The sequence below is a fragment of the Nelumbo lutea genome, chromosome 8 (assembly GCF_056320005.1).
Source record: "Nelumbo lutea isolate HS-2025 chromosome 8, American lotus-T2T, whole genome shotgun sequence".
NCBI classification, from domain to species: Eukaryota; Viridiplantae; Streptophyta; class Magnoliopsida; order Proteales; family Nelumbonaceae; genus Nelumbo; species Nelumbo lutea.
In genome coordinates, this window is record NC_142691.1 from 13625204 (window position 1) to 13645547 (window position 20344).

General features: G+C 41.9%; 2 protein-coding genes across 2 annotated transcripts; both read right to left on the reverse strand.

Moving 5' to 3' along the window:
• Positions 1–4209: 4209 nt before the first annotated feature.
• On the reverse strand, positions 4210–7388 carry LOC148842836 (uncharacterized). The gene is made up of 3 exons (XM_088959291.1): positions 5461–7388; positions 4956–5386; positions 4210–4881 (listed from the first exon to the last, which is right to left on the reverse strand). Exons 1-3 carry the CDS (start codon positions 5531–5533, stop codon positions 4750–4752), a joined length of 636 nt encoding a protein of 211 aa, XP_088815417.1. The 5' UTR covers positions 5534–7388; the 3' UTR covers positions 4210–4749.
• A 3810-nt stretch (positions 7389–11198) lies between these two features.
• LOC148842837 (EG45-like domain containing protein) lies at positions 11199–17729 on the reverse strand. The gene is made up of 4 exons (XM_088957789.1): positions 17333–17729; positions 11973–12091; positions 11650–11816; positions 11199–11420 (listed from the first exon to the last, which is right to left on the reverse strand). Exons 1-4 carry the CDS (start codon positions 17449–17451, stop codon positions 11400–11402), a joined length of 426 nt encoding a protein of 141 aa, XP_088813915.1. The 5' UTR covers positions 17452–17729; the 3' UTR covers positions 11199–11399.
• Between the last annotated feature and the right edge of the window lie 2615 nt (positions 17730–20344).

Genomic DNA, 20344 nt, shown 5'->3' on the forward strand with positions numbered 1-20344 from the left:
GTAGTTTTCATAAAGATCACAATCATAGCACCGAGCAATGTAATAATCTCCGCGACGAGATAGATGGACTTATCCGTCGCGGGTACTTGAGAAATTTTGTACATTATGACAATAGTAATAACACGAGAAGGATGTCCCCGAGCCGAGCAGCAGACCGGCCAAAGCCTTGCAGCGACCTCCCCTAGAAGAGAGGCCAATCCGGGGAACCATCCACGTGATAGTGGGCGGTTCAGTGGTGGCAGGGTGCACTTCGGCAGCAGCACGGACGTCAGTTCGCGAAGTAGCCCAAGAGGAGCAGAACCCTCCCAAGAGGCCAAAGACAGAAGAACCGATCTTTTTTACAGAAGACGATGTGCGAGGTGTTCACTACCCCCACGACGACGTGCTCGTCATAAAGCTAAGGATCAGCGACTTCGAAGTCCGGCGCGTATTGGTGGACTCAGGCAGTTCGGAGGACATTCTATTCAAATCAGCGTTCGACCAATTACAGTTGTAGAAAAGCGAGTTGAAACCCGCTCGCACTCCTCTGGTAGGCGTCAGCGGAGAGGAAGTCAGGCCCCTGGGGAAAATAACAGTACCTGTGGAAGTCGGCACATGGCCGTGCGCGGTAAGACGATTTCCTGGTGGTCGCGACCCCCTCCCCATACAACGCCATAATAGGGTGACCAATTATGCATATTCTGCGTGCAGCGGTCTCCACCTATTATCTGGCAATGAAGTTCCCCATGGACTTCGGTGTGGGGGTAGCGCGGGGCGACCAACTTGAGTCCCGCAAATGCTATGTTGCCGCCCTAAAGGGAAAAACCAAGGCAACCGATGACCTCGAACTAGATCGACCTATGGAGCAGGGCAAGGAACGAGCTTTGCCCACTGAGGAAACAATCGCAGTCCCGACCTCGGCTACAGATCCGACGCGAACACTACAGATCGGTGCTTCCGTCAAGGAGCCTTTGCGAACTGAACTGGTGAGTTTCTTACTTCAAAATTTAGATATGCCTGGTATTGACCCCGGCCTTATAAGTGGCGCATGTGGCGCATGTGCGTCGACTACACCGACCGGAATCAAGCTTGCCCAAAAGACTGCTTCCCCCTACCTCGAATTGACCGCCTAATGGATGCGACCTCGGGACATGAGCTGCTAAGCTCCCTGGACGCCTACTCAGGCTACAACCAGATCAAGATGGACCAGTCCGACGAGGAAAAAACCAGTTTCATAACCGAGTTTGGCTTGTACTGTTACAAGGTCATGCCCTTCGGACTAAAGAATGCTGGTGCGACCTTCCAAAGACTTGTAAATAAACTTTTTCGACCTTTAATTGGCACGAAAATCGAATGTTATGTAGACGACATGGTCATCAAAACACAGTTCTCCCAGGAATTAATAAAAGACTTGGATTCTATTTTCCAAATTCTACGTCAGTATAAAATGAGACTAAACCCAAACAAGTGTGTCTTTGGTGTCACCTCGGGTAAGTTTCTAGGGTACATTGTCAACCGGCGCAGTATTGAGGCCAATTCGGACAAAATAAAGGCCATCCTTGATATGAGACCACCTCGGAAAGTAAAAGAAGTTCAAAGGCTAAACGGCCGCATAGCCGCTCTGAGCCGCTTCATGTCCATGTCAGTAGGCCGCTGCCTGCCTTTCTTTAAGGCAATCAGAGGCAAAGGGTTCGAATGGACCCGAGATTGCCAGCTCGCGTTCGACGAGCTAAAGACCTACCTCGCCACAGTGCCAACCTTAGCCAGACCCGAGGAGGGTGAGGTCTTAGAACTGTACCACTCGGCGAGCGACGAGGTGGTCAGTTCGATACTAGTAAATGAAGTAGATCGGGTCCAACCTTTTTGCAGGGAGCAGAAATGAGGTACCCGCAGATAGAAAAAATAGCCTACGCACTGATGATATCGGCTCAGAAACTCTGCCCAGACTTCCAAGCTCACACCGTCGTCGTCTTAACCGACAAACCCCTAAGACAAGTCTTGCTGAAGCCCGAGATCTCCGGTAGGCTGACGAAGTGGGCCATCGAACTTAGCGAGTACGATATCCAGTACAAACCACGGACCGCAATTAAAGCCCAAGCTTTGGCAGATTTTATCATCGAGTGCACTTTCAGCCTTGAAGCCCCTCAACGGGTTGAGCCCGAGGTCCCCAGTTCGGGTGAACCCGGAGCTCCGAAGCCAATAGAGTCTGAACCCCGTGAAGTAGCAGCCAGTGTGGCATCTCTCCTGGTCAGGCGAAATGCGAACTGGGATGTGGAGCCCTGGATCCTTCACGTAGATGGTTCCTCGAACCAGCAAGGCAGCGGGGCTGGAATAGTCTTATGCGGCCCGGGCGGCACAAAATTGGAATACACACTATGCTTTGAGTTCACGGCATCCAACAACGAGGCAGAGTACGAAGCACTGATAGCCGGGCTGAACCTAGCACAAAAGGTAAGAGCAAAGCACTTAGTCATCTGCAGCGATTCCCAGCTCGTGGTCAACCAAGTTACGGGCGAGTACGAAGTGCGTGAGCTCTCCATGATCACGTACTTGACGAAAGTAAAAGAGGCCCTGTTCAATTTCCATTCACACTTCATCAGGCAAATCCCGAGGTCAGAGAACACTGAGGCCGACGCTTTGTCTTGGTTAGCCAGCACAAGCCACAACAACATGAGAACCGTGTACATAGAGAACTTACCTTGGCCTAGTATTCTTGGTGGGGCAGAGGAGGTCGCTCCCGTCCTCGGAGCATAGCCGAGCTGGATCGACCAACTCATGAGCTTCTTGCTAGACGGAACCCTCCCTGCAGAATGCAATGCGGCCAAGAGGGTGCAGTGCCAGGCAGCCAAATACGTCATAATTGACGAACGGTTGTACCGACGGTTCTACATGCTCCCCTACTTGCATTGCCTGTGACTTGCCGAAGCCGAGTTCGTACTTCGTGACACTCATGAAGGTCTATGCGGCGGACACCTGGGTGGCAGAGCACTCGCCCAAAAAGCACTTCGACAAGGATACTACTGGCCAATGATGAAGGCAGAAGCAGTCGAGCTCGTCAGAAAATGCGACATGTGTCAGAAGCACGCCAATATCCACCATCAGCCTGCTTCTGACCTCAAATACCTCGCCAGCCCGTGGCCCTTTGCACAATGGGGCATCGACCTCCTGGGGCCATTCCCGCCAGCAACAGGTGGGAGAAAATTCCTAGTTGTGGCAGTGGATTACTTCACGAAGTGGATAGAAGCCGAACCTCTGGCAACAGTTACGGCCCGAAACACATAGAACTTCTTTTGGAAGAACATAGTATGTTGCTTCGGGTTACCTCGGGTAGTAATCTCCAATAACGGCAAACAGTTCGAGGATATCAAGTTCCAAGAGTGGTGCCAGAACATGGGGATTCGGTAGAACTTCACATCAGTCGCGCACCCGCAAGCAAACGGTCAGATAGAAGTAATGAATAGAGCCATCCTGCGCGGACTGAAAGCACGTCTAGATCGAGCTAAGGGACTGTGGGCGGAAGAGCTACCAAGTGTTTTATGGGCTCACCGAACTACAGAAAAAACCGCCATGGGAGAAACCCCCTTCAACCTCACCTACGGCACTGAAGCAGTGATCCCGGCGGAAATCGAAGTACCAACATTACGACTAGAAACATACGACGATCGGACAAACGGAGATGAGTTACGTACCAACCTTGACCTACTGGACGAGGTAAGGGACCTCGCACACATCCGGACAGTGGCCTACCAGCAGCAGGTAGCTCGCTACTACAATGCCAGAGTAAAGCAGCAAAGTTTCCGAGTCGGCGACCTGGTCCTTCGTAAGATTATGGTGCCTGAACCCGGCGTGGGAAAACTTGGACCAAACTGGGAAGGGCCCTATAAAGTAAAGAGAGCGCTCGGGGGGGCATACGAGCTCAAAACCTTAGAAGGCAAACAAGTACCCCGAGCGTGGAACATTGTGAACTTAAGGCGATACTACTTATAAACCGCCAAGCGAAGTAAACGAAACCTCTTCAAGGACCTTAGGGCCATGATGCAGAGCCAAGAGGAACCTTGGCGTAAGCAAGCAAAGAAAAGTCAGGCATATTATCAGCTCGGCAAAAAAAAAAAATAGTTCGCTACAAGAGCCTTGAGGCTAAAACAAGTCGCATAAGTACAATATCCCGGACAAGAAACAGTGACATATTATCAGTTTGACAAAGATTCAGTTCGGGAAAAAGAACACTTAGGCAAAAAGATTGTCTATTCCATTGCAAGAAACAGGAGTACATTGGCCATCGGAAGGCACTTCGAAGAAAAAAAGTCTTTACATGCCCGGAGCTACTTCTTCGCCATCAGAAGGCACTTCAATAACACCCGAAGGCCCTGCCTCTCCTTCAAAATCCGGCTCGCCATCGGCAGCATTGGCCATCTCCTGAGTTATACGCGAAGTGGATATGGCACTAACGTCGAGGTCGGGGTACGTGTTCCGGATCATCCACCGGCTCAGCTTGAATCCCCTTCTGTAAGAATCCACCATCAGGTCGTCAAAACGCGGAGAGGCAATATAGTCTTCAACGACCTTCTTCTTGGCGTCTTCAATACCCTGGGAAAAAATCTGTGTTTTCTCCCTGATGTCCTCCTAAAGATATTCGACCTGATGCTGCAGGTCCAACTTCAAGTCTGCCATGTGTTTGACGACTACCCCCATGGCCTCGACATCCTGCTGAGACATCACTTGCCTGGCCATGGCAACGCGAGCATCCTCTTCAGCAACATAAGTAGCTGCCTAAGCAGCTCGGGTATTCGCCTTGGTGGCACGGAAAGCCTCTTCAGCAGCATGAGCGGCCGCCTCAGCAGCTCGCGCCTGTCGCGAGCTCCTCTCCACCTGGGCTGCTAAGGCGTGAATAGAAGAATTCACCTACCGAAAGAAACAAGTAAGCGACAATAGCAAGAAGGATAGAAAATGAAGAAGGCAGACGAAATTTGACTTACCACCATAGCATGTGTTACGACACGGCAGGCGACCTGATTCAAAGGAACATCGGTCCACGCCGCGATCTCCTCGGGGAAAGTAGCCTCCCTACTCTTTTGAAGAGCGTAGTTCGGTGTCAACACGCTCCTGAACTCCCCTTGAGCTCCCGAACCCGAGGGCCCAGCCCGCGTATGAGCGGACCCAGAGTGAGCAGGAGCACTGGAGTATGCAGGAGCACCCGTGTGAGTGGTCTCAGCATAAGGCACCCTGGCCGCTTCATGCATCGGTGGAGTCACCTCCAGCTCCCTGGGCAGATCCTCCGGGGTGTGGCCTGGAACTTGAGGCTCCTCATCCGGGGGCAGCTCGGTACGAGTTCGCTTGGCGACCCGCTTCCTCCTCTTCATGCTTTGGAATAGGCACCCCCCACGAGTCCTCTCTGCGTCCATCACACCTGCAGAAAAGAGTTCGACATCAGAAAAAATGAAGGAACAAAGCAAACAAGAAACCTCTGAGCTAGAAACCTACCCGAACTCAGCTGGCCGCAATAAGCTTGGCCTCCGTTAAGTACTGATGGCACTTTAAACCTTGCCGTGCCCATTGCCGGAGGCCCTTCACCATCTTTTTGTCGAGAGTGGCACCAGAATCAGGAGTGGCCTCACCCCACCTGGTCTGAAAGGGCCATCCTTGTGCACTTCGCACACTGAAGTAGTCCAACTTCCACGCTGGGACCTTATTGGGAAGTTCGTGCAGAAGCTTAAAGCCAGGGTGAGGAGACAGGTAATATGCCCGTCTTCCTCCAGGAAGAGAACCTGCTTGTTTCTTAAGCATTAAGATGGAGGAGAATATCTCCAAGTCTAAAGGGAAATTCTGCTCGCAAAAAAGGGAGACTGTCCCCACCAGGTTCTGAATAGAGTTCGGATGAAGCTGGCCAATGGTAACGCCGAAGTGGTTTATGACCTTGACGAGAAGTGGGTGGAAAGGCAGTCGCCGCCCCGCAGTGAGCTGCTCTCGAAAAATCATGATCTCATCAGGACCGTGTTCCCAAGGAAAACTACCCGAATGAATGAAATATGTATACCCCCCAGGCAGATTGTAAGACATGAGTATAGATTGGAGCCCCTCAAGCGTCATGGTTGAGGGACCAAACCTGTTTAGCATCCGACATCGGCGAGAGAGGTAGACGCCAAACTGCCCGAAGCGGCTCGGCCTACGGGTTCATAGTCATCCCCAAGTTCCACCTCAGGATCACTAAGGCAGTCGGGGGATACAACTCGTTTGTAGAACCTACACCAGTCCTACTTGAAGAGTCGTCTGAGCTATCAAAGCTAGACATCGAGGAAAAGAGGTGGATTCAGGAAGGTACTCACCAGAAGAAAGTTTTGAAGGCTCTGGAGACAGGAACAAGCCAAAAACCTTGAAGGCTAAGTAACCAGCCTAGACGCGAACTGAAAAACTTAGACGTGAGCTGAAAAGTTGGACGCGAGCTCAAGAGGCAAACCACAGAAGTGACAAATCGACTGGGGTCCCCTACTATTTATAGCTACAGTAACCAAGAACCGACAGTGCAGATCAAAGACAATCTGATGGCCCGCATTCGCACTGACCGCGCGTCCCCTGAGATCGAGACATGATTGGCGATGTCTTTCCGAAAAGAGCAAAATGTCAACGCACGTCTTTTTGAAACCGACGTCGCGCCGGTGCACGTCTTTCTGAAACTGACAACGCGCCGCACGTCTCCCTGCAACTGACAAAACCGCCAGTGCACGTCCCTTCAAAATGGCAGTGGCACGCTTTTTTTAAAATTGAAAGACCCGATGTCACGTCCCAGCGGCGTGAAATTTTGAAATTTAAAATAAACGCGCGCTGCCACGTCCGTCAACATTTATGAGCAGTAGGCACGTCTCCCACCTTCTCAGACGCTCCAGAAGACCAAAAAACCCTGGCAAAAGCACCTTGCACAGTCAAGATTCAAAGAACGGGACAAATCCACCTACCACCTTGCAAAACTCCCTGCGCCAGGGCAAGACCCTTGGCGCAAGGAGTGGGGGGCAATTGATGAAGGAAGATTTGGCCCGACCTCACAGTTATGCGACACGTGGCAAAGGCAACAGCTCGACACAAAAGCAAGCCTAAGGTGCGAGCACCAAGGGGAGAAACCAGCGGTCCGAACTCCCTACTAGGGGCCCGAACCCACCCTTGGCCCCAAACCAGAAAGTAATCCGAACTGGCCTGCATGCAACAGTTCAGGACATACTTCGCCGAACTGGCTTGCCTTGTAACAGTTCGGGACATACTTCGCCGAACTGGCCTGCCTTGCAACAGTTCGGGATACACCTCGCCGAACTGGCCTGTCTTGTAACAGTTCGGGATACACCTTGCCGAACTGGCCTGCCGTGTAACAGTTCGGGATACACCTCGCCGAACTGACCTGCCCTATACATACCTCCGAACTCAAGACTTCGCCTCGCTCACCACTCCACCACATCGCCCTCAGGGCACCGAAACCAAATAAACCGTACTATGCTTGACACCAAGGAAGTTCGTACCCAAGAGCGGCGCACCTGACTGACTTGGGATCTGACGCTTGACGGCCGCACTCCAAACGGCCACCTGCCACCGCCTCCTAACACCGCCATCTCTAGTTAGAGAGACGGTTCCGACAAAAGGCAGTGACGATTACGTCTCAGCATAAAGGACGACACCCGAACTGACAGATGCGAGGGTAATCATACTCGACCTGACAAGGGCTTCGGGGCGAGTGCGCGAAGTGATTATAAAAGCCCCCCTACCCCCAACAACAAGGTATGTGAACTTTGCGTCATCTGGTCTATACTTTGCCTTTGAGAGATTACTAACTTGAGCTTCGAAGTTATCTCACCGGGTTCCCCCCGGAGTTCCCTCATCTTTTCCATTTCAGGCTCCTCGTCGCTCCAGCTCAGAGACGAATCGTTGACAGCTAAGACCGGCCGGATTGTGCTCCATCAAATGATTCAGCATGCTATGCACAACAGATTTTGTCAAGTTTGTCCATCTGAATACGATGAACTAGAAGCTTTCCAGTAGATAATTTGCTTTTCATCTTGTCAAAAATGTAATTCAAATTGACCTTTCTACTATTAACACAAAAAATAGGAACCCAGCCCTAAGCACTTAGGCTCAGTTTGAAAGGAGTACAAATACATACAAAATGTAAGATTTTGCACTCTACATATTCGTATTTGTACTCACTCCAAACTGAGCCTTAGAATCAATACAAAGGCTTATAAGTTATAATCCTTAAGTCTTTAACATGAGAGGGATTAGCTGACTTAGGTATCATGGTTCTGAAGATTAATTTTCGTCAAAAGCTTTTTCTTTTTGAAAAATTCACAAACAAATTCATAAATATTGTATCCTTCATGTCTTCCTAAAATTTTTGATATATAAGGAGAAGGATTCCATTTGGCCTAGCTAGGATCTTTTAACCTGCCCAAAGATTTAACAACATCATAAACTTCCTTCAATATGAAGGGATAACAGTCAGCATAAGTTGTCAAGATTATAAATAACTGGATAAAATATCCCAGGGATAGATCTAAAACTTTCTTCTCTGTTAGATGAAAACAAGCTCTCAAAATATTTAATTAACAAAAGTTTCAATAATTTGGTCATGTTCATGCACCCAATCTCTATTCTCCTCATCCTACCAATTTATTTGATTCCTCCTCTTTCTAATAAAAGTTGAGTGATAAAAAGAATTTAGTATTCGAGTGTCCTTAGCAGTCTATATTGGCATAGTAACAAATCCTTATGCATTGATTCGAAATTATCCTACAAATCGCTTTTTTTTAATCAACATGTTCCAGTCTTCCAGAATTTTAATCTTTTTTTTAAGGCATCAAGCTTAACCCCAATTAATTCTAAAGGTAGCATATATCTGTTTACTCAAAGATTCCTCCCTTAATAATGTTAACACAATAGTTTTCTTCAAGCCACAATTCAAAGAATAAGAAGGGCTTAGGATATGAAATTCTTTGAAACAGATTTAAATCAAGGAAAATAGGTTTATGATTTGAACCCCACTCACGACAAACCATGGCCACTAGTTAAGGAAATTTCACTATAAAATCCACTGAAGTTAATATTCCGTCCAACTTTCTCCTAACTTAACCAGAATTTGACCTGCCAATATTAGACCATGTGAATGCTCCATCTTGAACATCAACTTCAATCAAATTAAAAGTATTAATTAAATCCTTAAGAACCCCATTAACTTATCTATTACCAGTTAGAACCAGAGAAGTCATTTGAGAATCATCATCATCGATCTATCAAATCATCATCATTTATCCAACAAGGATTAGAGACATTAAAATCACCTAATTAAAAACATGCAAGGCAGCAGATTTATATGAGTTAGTTTATTTATATAATATTGGCATTCCAATTTTACGAGACTCGGCATACACAAACCACAACTAGGGGTGAGCAAAAAAAAAATAAAAAAACTGAACCGAAAAATCAGTTAATCAAGTTGGTTGGTTTGATTTTGGTTAACCAATTTAAAAAACCGGTGATTAATCAAATTGACCGATATACATGTTTTTTATATATTTATTACTATTATATATATTTTATATTTTATAAATTAATAAATACGCATTATATATATTTATAATATATTATATATTATTTATTATTTAAAATATAATATTTTATATATATTTATAATTTTTATTATATATTTATATATATTTTTATAATAAATATTATAAAGTTAAAAAAACGAAAAAACCAATAAACTAAACCGTTGATTAATCAAACCGGTCAACCAATTAACTGACTGGTTCCGATTATCAATTTTCCAAAAACCGATACTACCAATTCGATTCACAAAAAAGCCCACCCTAACCGTAAGGATCCCTAACCACAACATCCAATTTACTAGAGCAGTCAAAAGCATCTACATCCATACCATTTTTCCATAAAAAAACAAAGATCAATACCACCGGCTAAACCCTCGATGAACAAGGAAAGATTGAAACTTGAAACTTGAAAGTACCAACAGCACGAATCATTCTGCCAGCACATTGTCCATATTGAATTGTATGATATCAATCTGTATAAATTGACTGATCATATAGATTAGATATGGTGCCGTATGGATGATGGGAACCAACCCATTCCACTCGTACCATGTTCTGGTCTCTACTCTACTATACCACTCTTGACCATTAACGAGGTACAAGGCATGAGAATGTTTTTATTCTATACCCTCCTCACTCCTATGTCCTAAGTCTAAGGAGAGAGAGAGAGTTTGGATGGATTTTACTGAAAGTATCGACTAGTTTCACCTTATCCAACTCTGTCGTTGGTGTTCGTTCATCAGTTAAGAAGTAGATGGGATATGATAAAAAATTCAGCTTGAATAAATTGATCGGTATTGAATAAGTTGTCCAATCTGGCCATTCTTTCCTGTCTCCCCAGTTTACAAATTGACTAGTTGAACCGTTCAAAGTAGATATAGCTCTATCTTCTTGTCTGATCGTGAGTTTCGAGATCTAGGTTCTATAATCGCACCATCTTTTTCAAACTATGGGAGGAGATACCCATGTGTTGTTTGAATATTTGTTGGTAGGCTGACCAAATACTTAATATCAATTAGGGAAAATTCCATTTTAATATTATCAACTTTGGGGTACTGCTAAAATAGTATTTGAGCAAGTGTCAAGTTGGTCCCTATGGTTAACTACTGACAGTTATCTATTGAAAATATCTTCTGTCTTTGATCTGAAACACATTCTTATCTAGTTATTTTTTTGCTTTCAGTACCCCAAATTTCAGGTTACTAAAGTGGAATTTTCCCTATCAAATTAGCCCGACCTAGTTGATCGCACCTTAGCCCAAAATCCCCCTACCTCGCCCTAATATTTATTACTTAGCCTAAATTCACGTTAATTACCATTGTATTATTGGACTAATGAGCCATTACTTCCTTCACTACACAGCTGAAAGCGATTTTTTTCTCAGAATGATAATGGTCTGACTGTGTATGTAGAGAGAGAGAGAGAAAGAAGAAAAGGGTTTTGGGGGCAGCTTTACCCAGGCGTTGCCCAAGTAAGCTTCATTGATTAGCAGAAGCTTCGTAGAAAGACTTGGAACATGGAAGCAAAAACGACTTATATGCAGGCTCCATGCAGAAAGTCTTCTCTGAGAACAATTCAAAGCGTAGTGGTTGGTCAACTTACACCAATTAATGAATTACGCAAACGGCCAAAATGATGTAGTGTACATGAAATTACGTTTTATTAATAATTAATTGAGAACAATTCAAAGCGTAGTGGTTGGTCAACTTACACCAATTTCACAATTCAGATTCCCTTCTACTTCTTCTTCTCCATCAGCTTCATCAACAAGAATTTGCACCGAAGTCTCTGGCTGCTTTGTTCACTTTCTCTCCCTCCGGCCTCCGTTGCTGTAGCTAGCTAGTAGTCCAAAATTACACCCTGCACACGGAGAAGGGCAATCTATCAAAACCCAGAAGAATTGAGAGAGGTTCTGAAGTGAACAATAAATTAAGCATAAGAAAGAAGAAACCGACTGTTGGAATTCTATGTTGATGACATTAGCCGATACATTCGCAATCTCGCCAAAAGCTGTGGCAGAGAGAACCATAGTGGTGCCAGCTCTTGAGGGGCGAGAGACAGAAGAAGCCGCTCGATCAACAATCTTTACCTGAATTATCTTCCCTTGAACACAAGTTCCCGGTACCGTCGCGCTTAGGCATCTGACGAGATACTGTCTCCCACAAGACGCCCCGTTGTCCCAAATCCCCTCACCGGCCGACGCAAATAAATTGTTTGCCGGAAACTGGCTCACATCATTGTTATAACAGGCCGTCGCTACATATTTACATCCAGCGCACAGAGAGAAATAGAAAAGAATAAATAAAAACTCTGAATCAAGCTCTCGATTGACGACGATACATTCTCAGAGTAGTGATGAAATTTTACAGTTGAAGGATGTTTGTGAAACGGTGGATTGTTGGTGGCACTTACGTAAATACGGAGGGTTGTAGAGAGAAGCGGTGCCCACATCGCCGAGAGAGGAACTAAATAGCACTGCGAATACGAAGAAGAGTAGATATGGGAGTTGATGATGACGATGAATCCACATCCTGCACTGAATGAACGGAATTTGCTCAAAACTTCGATACACACAATCACATTCTCAGAACAAATTTGGTTAGATCTCTGGCTGCCTGGCTGGCTGTAATGGAGAAGATCAAAAAATCCAGCGGTCACCAGGGTCAAGGGGATGGACTATCGCTGCTGTGTATAGACCGGAAAAACAAAAAAAGAAAAAAGCATTCCCAGGAGTCAAAAGGATTATATTAGTGATAAGGCCGGCTGATTCCAGCGGGTTTCTCAATGCACGTCAGCCGCTTTGATCACTGTAAATAACTAAATAACTGGCGAGGGGCGCCCGTACTCAGCACGGGCGAGTAATTGGGAGAATAAAAAAAAAGAAAAAAATTGTGGTGGTAGGATTAAAATCCTGGTCTCGGAAAATTATATCAAAGATATATCTTTTTATCCTGTCCCTACAAATTCGTTCACTCTTATATAAAATATTGATATAAAAAAGAAAAGAAAAGAAAAACTCAATCTCAATTAACTTTTCTAATTTTTACTCTTTCTTGCATATTTAAGTACAAAATAAATAGAATCAAAGGTGAGATTTCCATGTTTCCTAAATATGGTTCCAACACAGTGGTACCAATTCACCATTATCCAATAATTTTGAACTTGCTTCTTTTGTCTGGACAAGTAGCTTGGTCTGGAATGTCCGTCAATCTAAAATCATAAATAACAAAAATAATAGCTTACATGCTATTGTAGCAACATCATCCTGCCTAAAGCTAAAATTTGGCTACTAAACATTGTTCTGGAATGTATAGTTCATGTGCCCACAAAAACATATTTGTAGCACATGGAACTCATGTCATTATACATGTCATGAACTAAAATTATTCAGCCTAAATATAAAACCTGGGTCGCGATTAACTGAATTATGAATTTAAGACATACAAAATTATATTTTATTGGCTCAAGACAAACCCACAAACCCAAACCACGAAGTCAAAATGGAAATCACAAGTATACATTCTAAAAAAAAAAGCTTTTCAATAAACTGGTTGTCCTATTTAAAGGATTTTGAATGACCCAAAAGTGGATTTCCGTAACTATGATCCATGTGTGGATCCATATTCTAATATGGACCATCTACCATGATCATGATCAAAGTAGCAAACTTTGGAAACATATCACATGTGTTTTAACAGAACATTAGATATTAGATTATTATTAGACACCACTAAGTTACTTGTGCGAAAGCCAAAAATAATCTTAAATCTCCAACCTAAGGATTAAATTCTAAATCCAAAGCTTAATCAATCTATCGTATAGCTAAAAAAATCTACTACATGGCCTAATCAAATCTACTTCTATCCCTATGTTACACCAAAGCATACATAACCCAACTCTATAGGTCCATACAATTTTGTCAAGACAGTTAGTCAATTTTACAAGAGGAGGCCACTAACCAGCCACTTGTAATAACCGCCATCCACTTGTAACAACTGCCACCCAATTGGATTGTCAAGACTGTTGAAACTAACCAACAAAAGCCAATTAGTCAGACACAAGAAGAGGCCACATCAACAGCCACTTGTCACAACTGCCATCCACTTGTAACAGCTGTAACAGTCAAGATTGTAACACTATAAGTAGTAGAGCCAAAAAGGAATAAGGAGGAAGACTCTTTCAGCATTAAACTCCCTCCCTCTCTCTCTCTCTCTCTCTCTCTCTCTCTCTCTCTCTCTCTCTCTCTTCTCTCTCTCTCCCCCTCTCCTTCCAAGAATTCAAGAGGTTGGCCCCTCGAAGAGCCCTGAGTTAGGCAGGTTCCTAACAATTTGGTATCAGAGCCAGCATGACCAACACAAGAAACACATCAGTAGACACCCGAGTGGATCAGATGGAGATCGAGATCCATCAAATGTTTTCAGATCTCGAAGAAATGAATGAAAGCTTCATTGCTCTCCTCCATCGACTGGAGGAGGGGGCAACAAACATTGACAGAGGAAGCCCCGAAGAGCGCAACAATGAAAACAATCGCATAACAGGAGCGACAACACGAATAGCCAAAATCGACTTCCCCATATTCTCAGGCAACGACCCAACCCCCTGGATTCTCAGAGCAGAAAGGTATTTCGATTACCATGAAACACCGGGACAGGATAGGGTAACTCTGGCTTCTACGCATCTTGAAGGGGAAACTATCATTTCAATGGTACCGAAGGGGGCACCCCTGTCAAACCTGGGCAGACTTCACGGACACCATGACTGTCCGTTTTGGATCATCTGGGATCGAAGATCTTGATGAAAAATTGGCAAAACTGCGGCAGGTGGGATCAATAAAAGAATACTAGATGGAGTTCGAAAGGTTGGCCGTAGAGTCCAATGATGGACTGAGAAGGTGTTGGTGGGAAGCTTCATCGGCGGCCTAAAAGAAGAATTGCGACTGGAAGTGAAGGCGATGCAGCCCACTTCCGTCATTGATGCGGCAGCACTAGCAAGATTGTATGAAGACAAGTTCAGTCAAGTAAGAAAGGTGCAATGACCATGGGGTCCAGAAGCAAGAAGGGAGCAAGAAAGGATGATAGCACCAGACAAGGAGGAAGGAGTATTGGGCCTAGGCCCACTGGTTTCTTTCAAATGGCTAACTTGGGTAGAGACAAAGGTCTATGTTACAACTGTGAAGAAAAATTTGGGCCGGGTCATCACTGCAGGAAATACCAAGTGTTTCTCCTCCAAACAGATGCCGAATAGGAAGACGACATCCCCGGGTGCAGAGAATCTAACCCAGGGTGGGAAATACAATCCAATGGCACACCTGAAATATCCTTACAAGCCCTTATGGGACTTGCGTCCCCTCAAACAATGAGAGTTGCAAGGCTGATTCTAGGACGCCAAGTGTCAATTCTCATAGAGAGTGGCAGATCCCTTAACTTCATAACTCAAGTCTTGGTGGATAAAATGGGACTTCCGATGCAATCAACAACGACCTTTACGGTTCATGTGGCCAACGGAAACAAACTATCTTGCAATAACATTTGCATGGGCCTACCACTAAAGATTCAGGGTCATCAGTTTGCGGTGGACCTATATCCTCTCCATCTCAGTGGAACAGACGTGGTGCTAGGCATTCAATGGTTAAGGCAGCTAAGACCCGTGGTCTGTGACTGGGCCCGTCTCACCATGGACTTTACATCAGGAAACTCTACAATCCATCCATAAGAGCAAACATGCAAGGGCCCAAGGCCCATCAATCTTGCAACACTGACAAAACAAAGAGGAGACCCAGATTAGCCCATATTCATGCACATGGACTCAAATTTTCCTACATTAGATCTTGAAGGCAAGGTCACTCTAAAGGAATGGGGGATTGTCAAGACTGTTAAAACAGACCAACAGAAGGCAGTTAGTCAGTCACAAGAAGAGGCCACATCAACAACCATTTATCACAACTGCCATCCACTTGTAACAGGTGTAAGAGTCAAGATTGTAACACTATAAGTAGTAGAGACAAAAAGGAATAAGGAGGAAGACTCTTTCAGCATTAAACTCTCTCTCTTTCTCTCTCTCCCCCTCTCCTTTCCTTCCAAGAATTCAGGAGGTAGGCCCCTCGAAGAGCCCTGAGTTAGACAGGTTCCTAACAAATTTGTATAGAGATGGATCTACCAAAATATAATAATCAATGGTGTGACTTTTACTTTTTATTACACATCCATTTGTATATCTTCTTGCTTTTTTTCAAAGGAATTCCTAGTTGGATGCAAAATTTTGGTAGGCTAAACATTGCTTGTTGTTCACCCCCATTTGATAGAATTACTTCATGGTTATTAGTTTTTGGTTTCCCTATTCTGTGTTTCTTTAATTTGAATAAGGAAATAAAGAAAATAGAGTTAATGAGTGAGAAAGAGTAATAAAGAGGATATATAATGAGTCACCATTTTAATCGATGATAATGAGTGAGAAAGAGTAAGAGAGTTAAAAGAAAAGTTCTTAAGACATGTCCATCATCATCTTGTAAAATAAAGAGAGGGTATACAAATTATAGGGAGTAACAAATAAAATAAATAAATAAATAATACAGAGGCGGAAAGGAGAAAGAAGCCTTCTAAGTTAAGTTGATTAGGTGGTGCATTCGTTCAATGTGAGGTCCCATCCTTTAAATTAGAAGAAATCTTCATGAAGTAACAATTATTGGATATTGTCAATGCCACAAATACGAAACAAAATTCTTAAATATAATGTAAACAAAATATCTATATGCTCTATAGATATAAACAAAACCTACAAAGAAAACTAGAAAAAGGATAGATCTTTCTTTAAGAATAGATTATCCAAAACAAAAAATAAAAAATAAAAAATAAAAAATTTAAAAACATGATGTGATTATGAAGAGGAAACAGATAAAAATCTAGTACTAAAAGACCAAAACATTCCACTTGCGACTCAATTTATCTACAGTTAAAACATCATCCTTATACAACTTGCATTTTCTTTGCCTCTTCCCTCCTATGAATCTAAAACCCAACATACCAAAATGACAAATCCATAATAAAAATGCCTAAACTTGCTAGTCCAATAACAAGTTGTTGACATACAAATGCCTTTGTCATGACAATACATCACAGTATCACAACTTGCATCAGATGACTGAAAAGTACTAGGGTTTTCGACTTAGAGAACCTCCCATGTTTCTCTAAATGGTGGAAAAGCTAGCCAGCATAACAAAGAAGAAGAAGATAAGGCAGAGCCCCTGTTTCAGCCTCAAGCAAGAAGCAAAAAGAGAAGGAAATAAAGAAAAAAAAATAAAAACATGCCTCTGCAGTAGAAAAAAAAAAAAAAACAAACAAAAAAGCAACAATAAAACTTTTACGGGCCTATATTGTAATCCTCACATAGAATTGAAAATCCAAAACCTCGAGGTAGAATCAAGACTTTGTATTCACTGATACATCGAGACTTTTGAAGAATATCTCAGACGAATCAGGACTTTGACGGGCCGAAATTGTAATCCTCACATAAAATTGAAAATCCAAAACCTCAAGGTAGAATCATGACTTTGTATTCACGGATACAGCAAGACTTTTGAAGAAGAACCCAAACAAAGCTATGAAACAAAAACAATTTATAACAGGGGTTAGGAGAAAGCAATTTGAATTTTTCATCTCCACTACATGCATTCTCGATAGAGTTTTGTTGGTTCATAGAGAGAGAGAGAGAGAGAATGAAATAAATAACCTAACTTATTATTTGGATAAATTTCACTCAGTTAGTTAGATGATTACCATTGAACCATTTTCTGAAATACGAAGCTTATTGCAAACCAGACGACTACAGAACACCCAGTGTGACCAAGTTTGATATCTTCACTAAATAGGAAATCCTTGTTGTTTGTGAATAACATGTCAGACCCAATTTCAGCGTGTTCTCTCTTTCATGCTATTAAACTGCTCACAGAGGTCATGCAGCTAATGTTGCATGCTGGATAGAACTTAATTTCTAAAAAACCAGATGAAACATCAAAGTGGGACATCAGAGCTTCTTTGGAACTTTGTTTCTAGAATAAAATTTAGAAAAGCAAACTGGAACATCTCCACCCCCATACCCAAACACCACTAACTTACAACAACAAACCAAAAAAAAAAAAAAAATAGAGCTTCAGTTGAAACATGGGTCGCAACCATCTTGAAAACCTACATATCATGACTAATAAATTGAGGAAGATACGGCGAAGAGAGACCATACGAGGGCCGACAAATACAGAGGTGGGAAAATAGACGAGAGAGTTTTTTTAAAAGCAAGAAAAAGATCGTGATAGATTGAGAAGAAAACAATGGCATGTGTAAGAGAGGTGAGAGACAAAAGATCGTGATAGACAGTTTAGCACAGAGAGGGATAGACACGTACAATATCATGCTATAAATATGTATGATGCACGGGCACGTGTTGCACATGCGATCGAATATCCTATTTCCCTTATTCATATCCGAGTTCACCTGATAATTCAACATCACACGTTCGAGTGTGAGTACGTGGGTGTAAGATTCCGTTTTCTTAAACGAGAGGGTGCCATGAATCACCCTATCGTATACATATATATATATATATAGATACACGTGTTCAACGGCACAACCCTACCAATTTTCTTTTTTATTCATTTAAAGAATTTTCTATAGTTAAAAAAAAAGGGTCCGGATGCACATCCGAGCCATTTTCATTCAACAGTTGTAAGTTGTAAATTGGTCTAGGTAATGCAATCACTGTAAGGCTATGAGGACACTTTAACAAGATGGAATGAAACAACCGGAGCAACCCATGAACCCTACCTTCCGAATAAAAAAAAAAAGGGTTGCGGTTAAAAGGGGTGGAGATGAATCAAGTTATTCACGAGTCATTCAAGTTTGATTCTCCAAAATCATGATTGATTTGGTCTAAGGTGGCGTTCGCTAAATCGAAGCTTGAAATCTGAACAAGAAAAAAAACCTTCGAAAAAGTTATATAGAAAATTTTGATTTTTTCACTTTTGTAGACATTATAGTGGATTTGTTCCATAATCTGAATGTTGTAATCTCTGAAAAATTTATATTTTACAAATTTATTCCTCAAAGTTATTATCTAAATAAAAGTAAATGAAAGCGATTATAGTAATAGGATATTACAAAAATAATACAAAATATATAATGATAAAAGTCAATAAATAATATCAATAAAAATAAAAATAATGTAAAAATGATAAAATAGTAAAAATTATTATAAATACAATAAAATGTAAAAAATAAAAGAATAATGGTAATAAAAATTAAATATATAAAAAAGATCATTTAATGACAAAAATAATATAAAAATAGTAAAAGTATGTAAAAGATATCAATAAATGATAAAATAATGTAAAAAGAGGTAAAATAGTAAAAATTTATTGATATAATAATAATAATAATAATAAAATAAAAATAAAAATTCAAGAAATAGATAAGCTAGTGAAAATTTTATTAAAAAATAATAAAACTCTAAAAAAAGACAATAATAAAAGAGAATAAAAATATAAAAATATTAACTATTATTAAAAATAATGTAAAATTAAAATACATTATTATAAATAGATTTTCGAATATTAACATAACATAAAAATTAAGACAATAAAAATCAATATAAATATAATTAAAATGTAAAAAAATAAAATTATAATAATGATATGGATAAGTGAAAATATTTTCAATAATATTTTAAAAATAATAAAGAAAGCAAGTTGTTATTAAAAATAAGAAAAAAATGCACTAACCCAATTATTGGAATTAACATAATTCAATAGCAAATATTACTTGTAAAATTTTAATGAACAACACACTTCATAAGTACTTGGAGATTACCATTCGTTTGGATACCCTATACATAGTTTGATAGCAAATGCCTAGGTGAAAAATAAACATTAAAAGATAACATCATAATCTAATACAACACCATAAACAAAGAAAATAGTTTTGTATTGTATCCTAATCAAATACCAAATCAACCATGGAACAATGTATGTGCTATCTCTTCATGTAGTGCATGCATGAAGTTTTGATGTGCTTGAGGTCCCTCATCTCCTCCATAAACAAAAGAACCACAGCTCTGTTTGATGAAGATTGTTGGCATTGCTGTTGTGGAGTGGGAGAATGGTTGTTAGAATAAAGAAGGGTTTGTGTGGGTTTGGGATGATTTAAGGTGCAGGGTAATATTGGGTTTTTTGAGTTCTCACAAGGGCACCATTGGAACAAAAATTTCGTGCGCTACCTCCGAAGCTCGGAGTCTGAATAAATTGGAGGAGTTTTCAGTTCCTCTATTCAGATGTGTAGCCAAACACCATCGAGCACTGAAAAAACAAGTTTTTCAACATTTGATGGTGCATTTGGTGCTACTAAACATGACCTAAATCAAGCTTAGAGCATAGTTTAAGTCCAATATATAAGATCAATTAACAATTGAACTAGGCTTAAATAATATGAGGCCCCGTTTGGTTCACTGGAATAGGGGTCTGAAATCCATGGGATATTTCGATTCCAATTATTTGGTTGGGCAGAATTGGAATCCTATTTCCATTCCTATTGGGATGGCATTCCCCCATTTGAGAGAATAAAATTTCATTCCTGTTGATTCTAATTCTCATTTCCATTACTATCTGAACCAAATAGACTATTGGAATAAACTATTCCGATTCCGATTCTAATTACAAACCAAACGGATCCTAAAGCTCTAATCAATCTTATATATTTAAGTTTTTTTTTTATATAAGGTTTGATTTGCTGTCCAATTCAAGC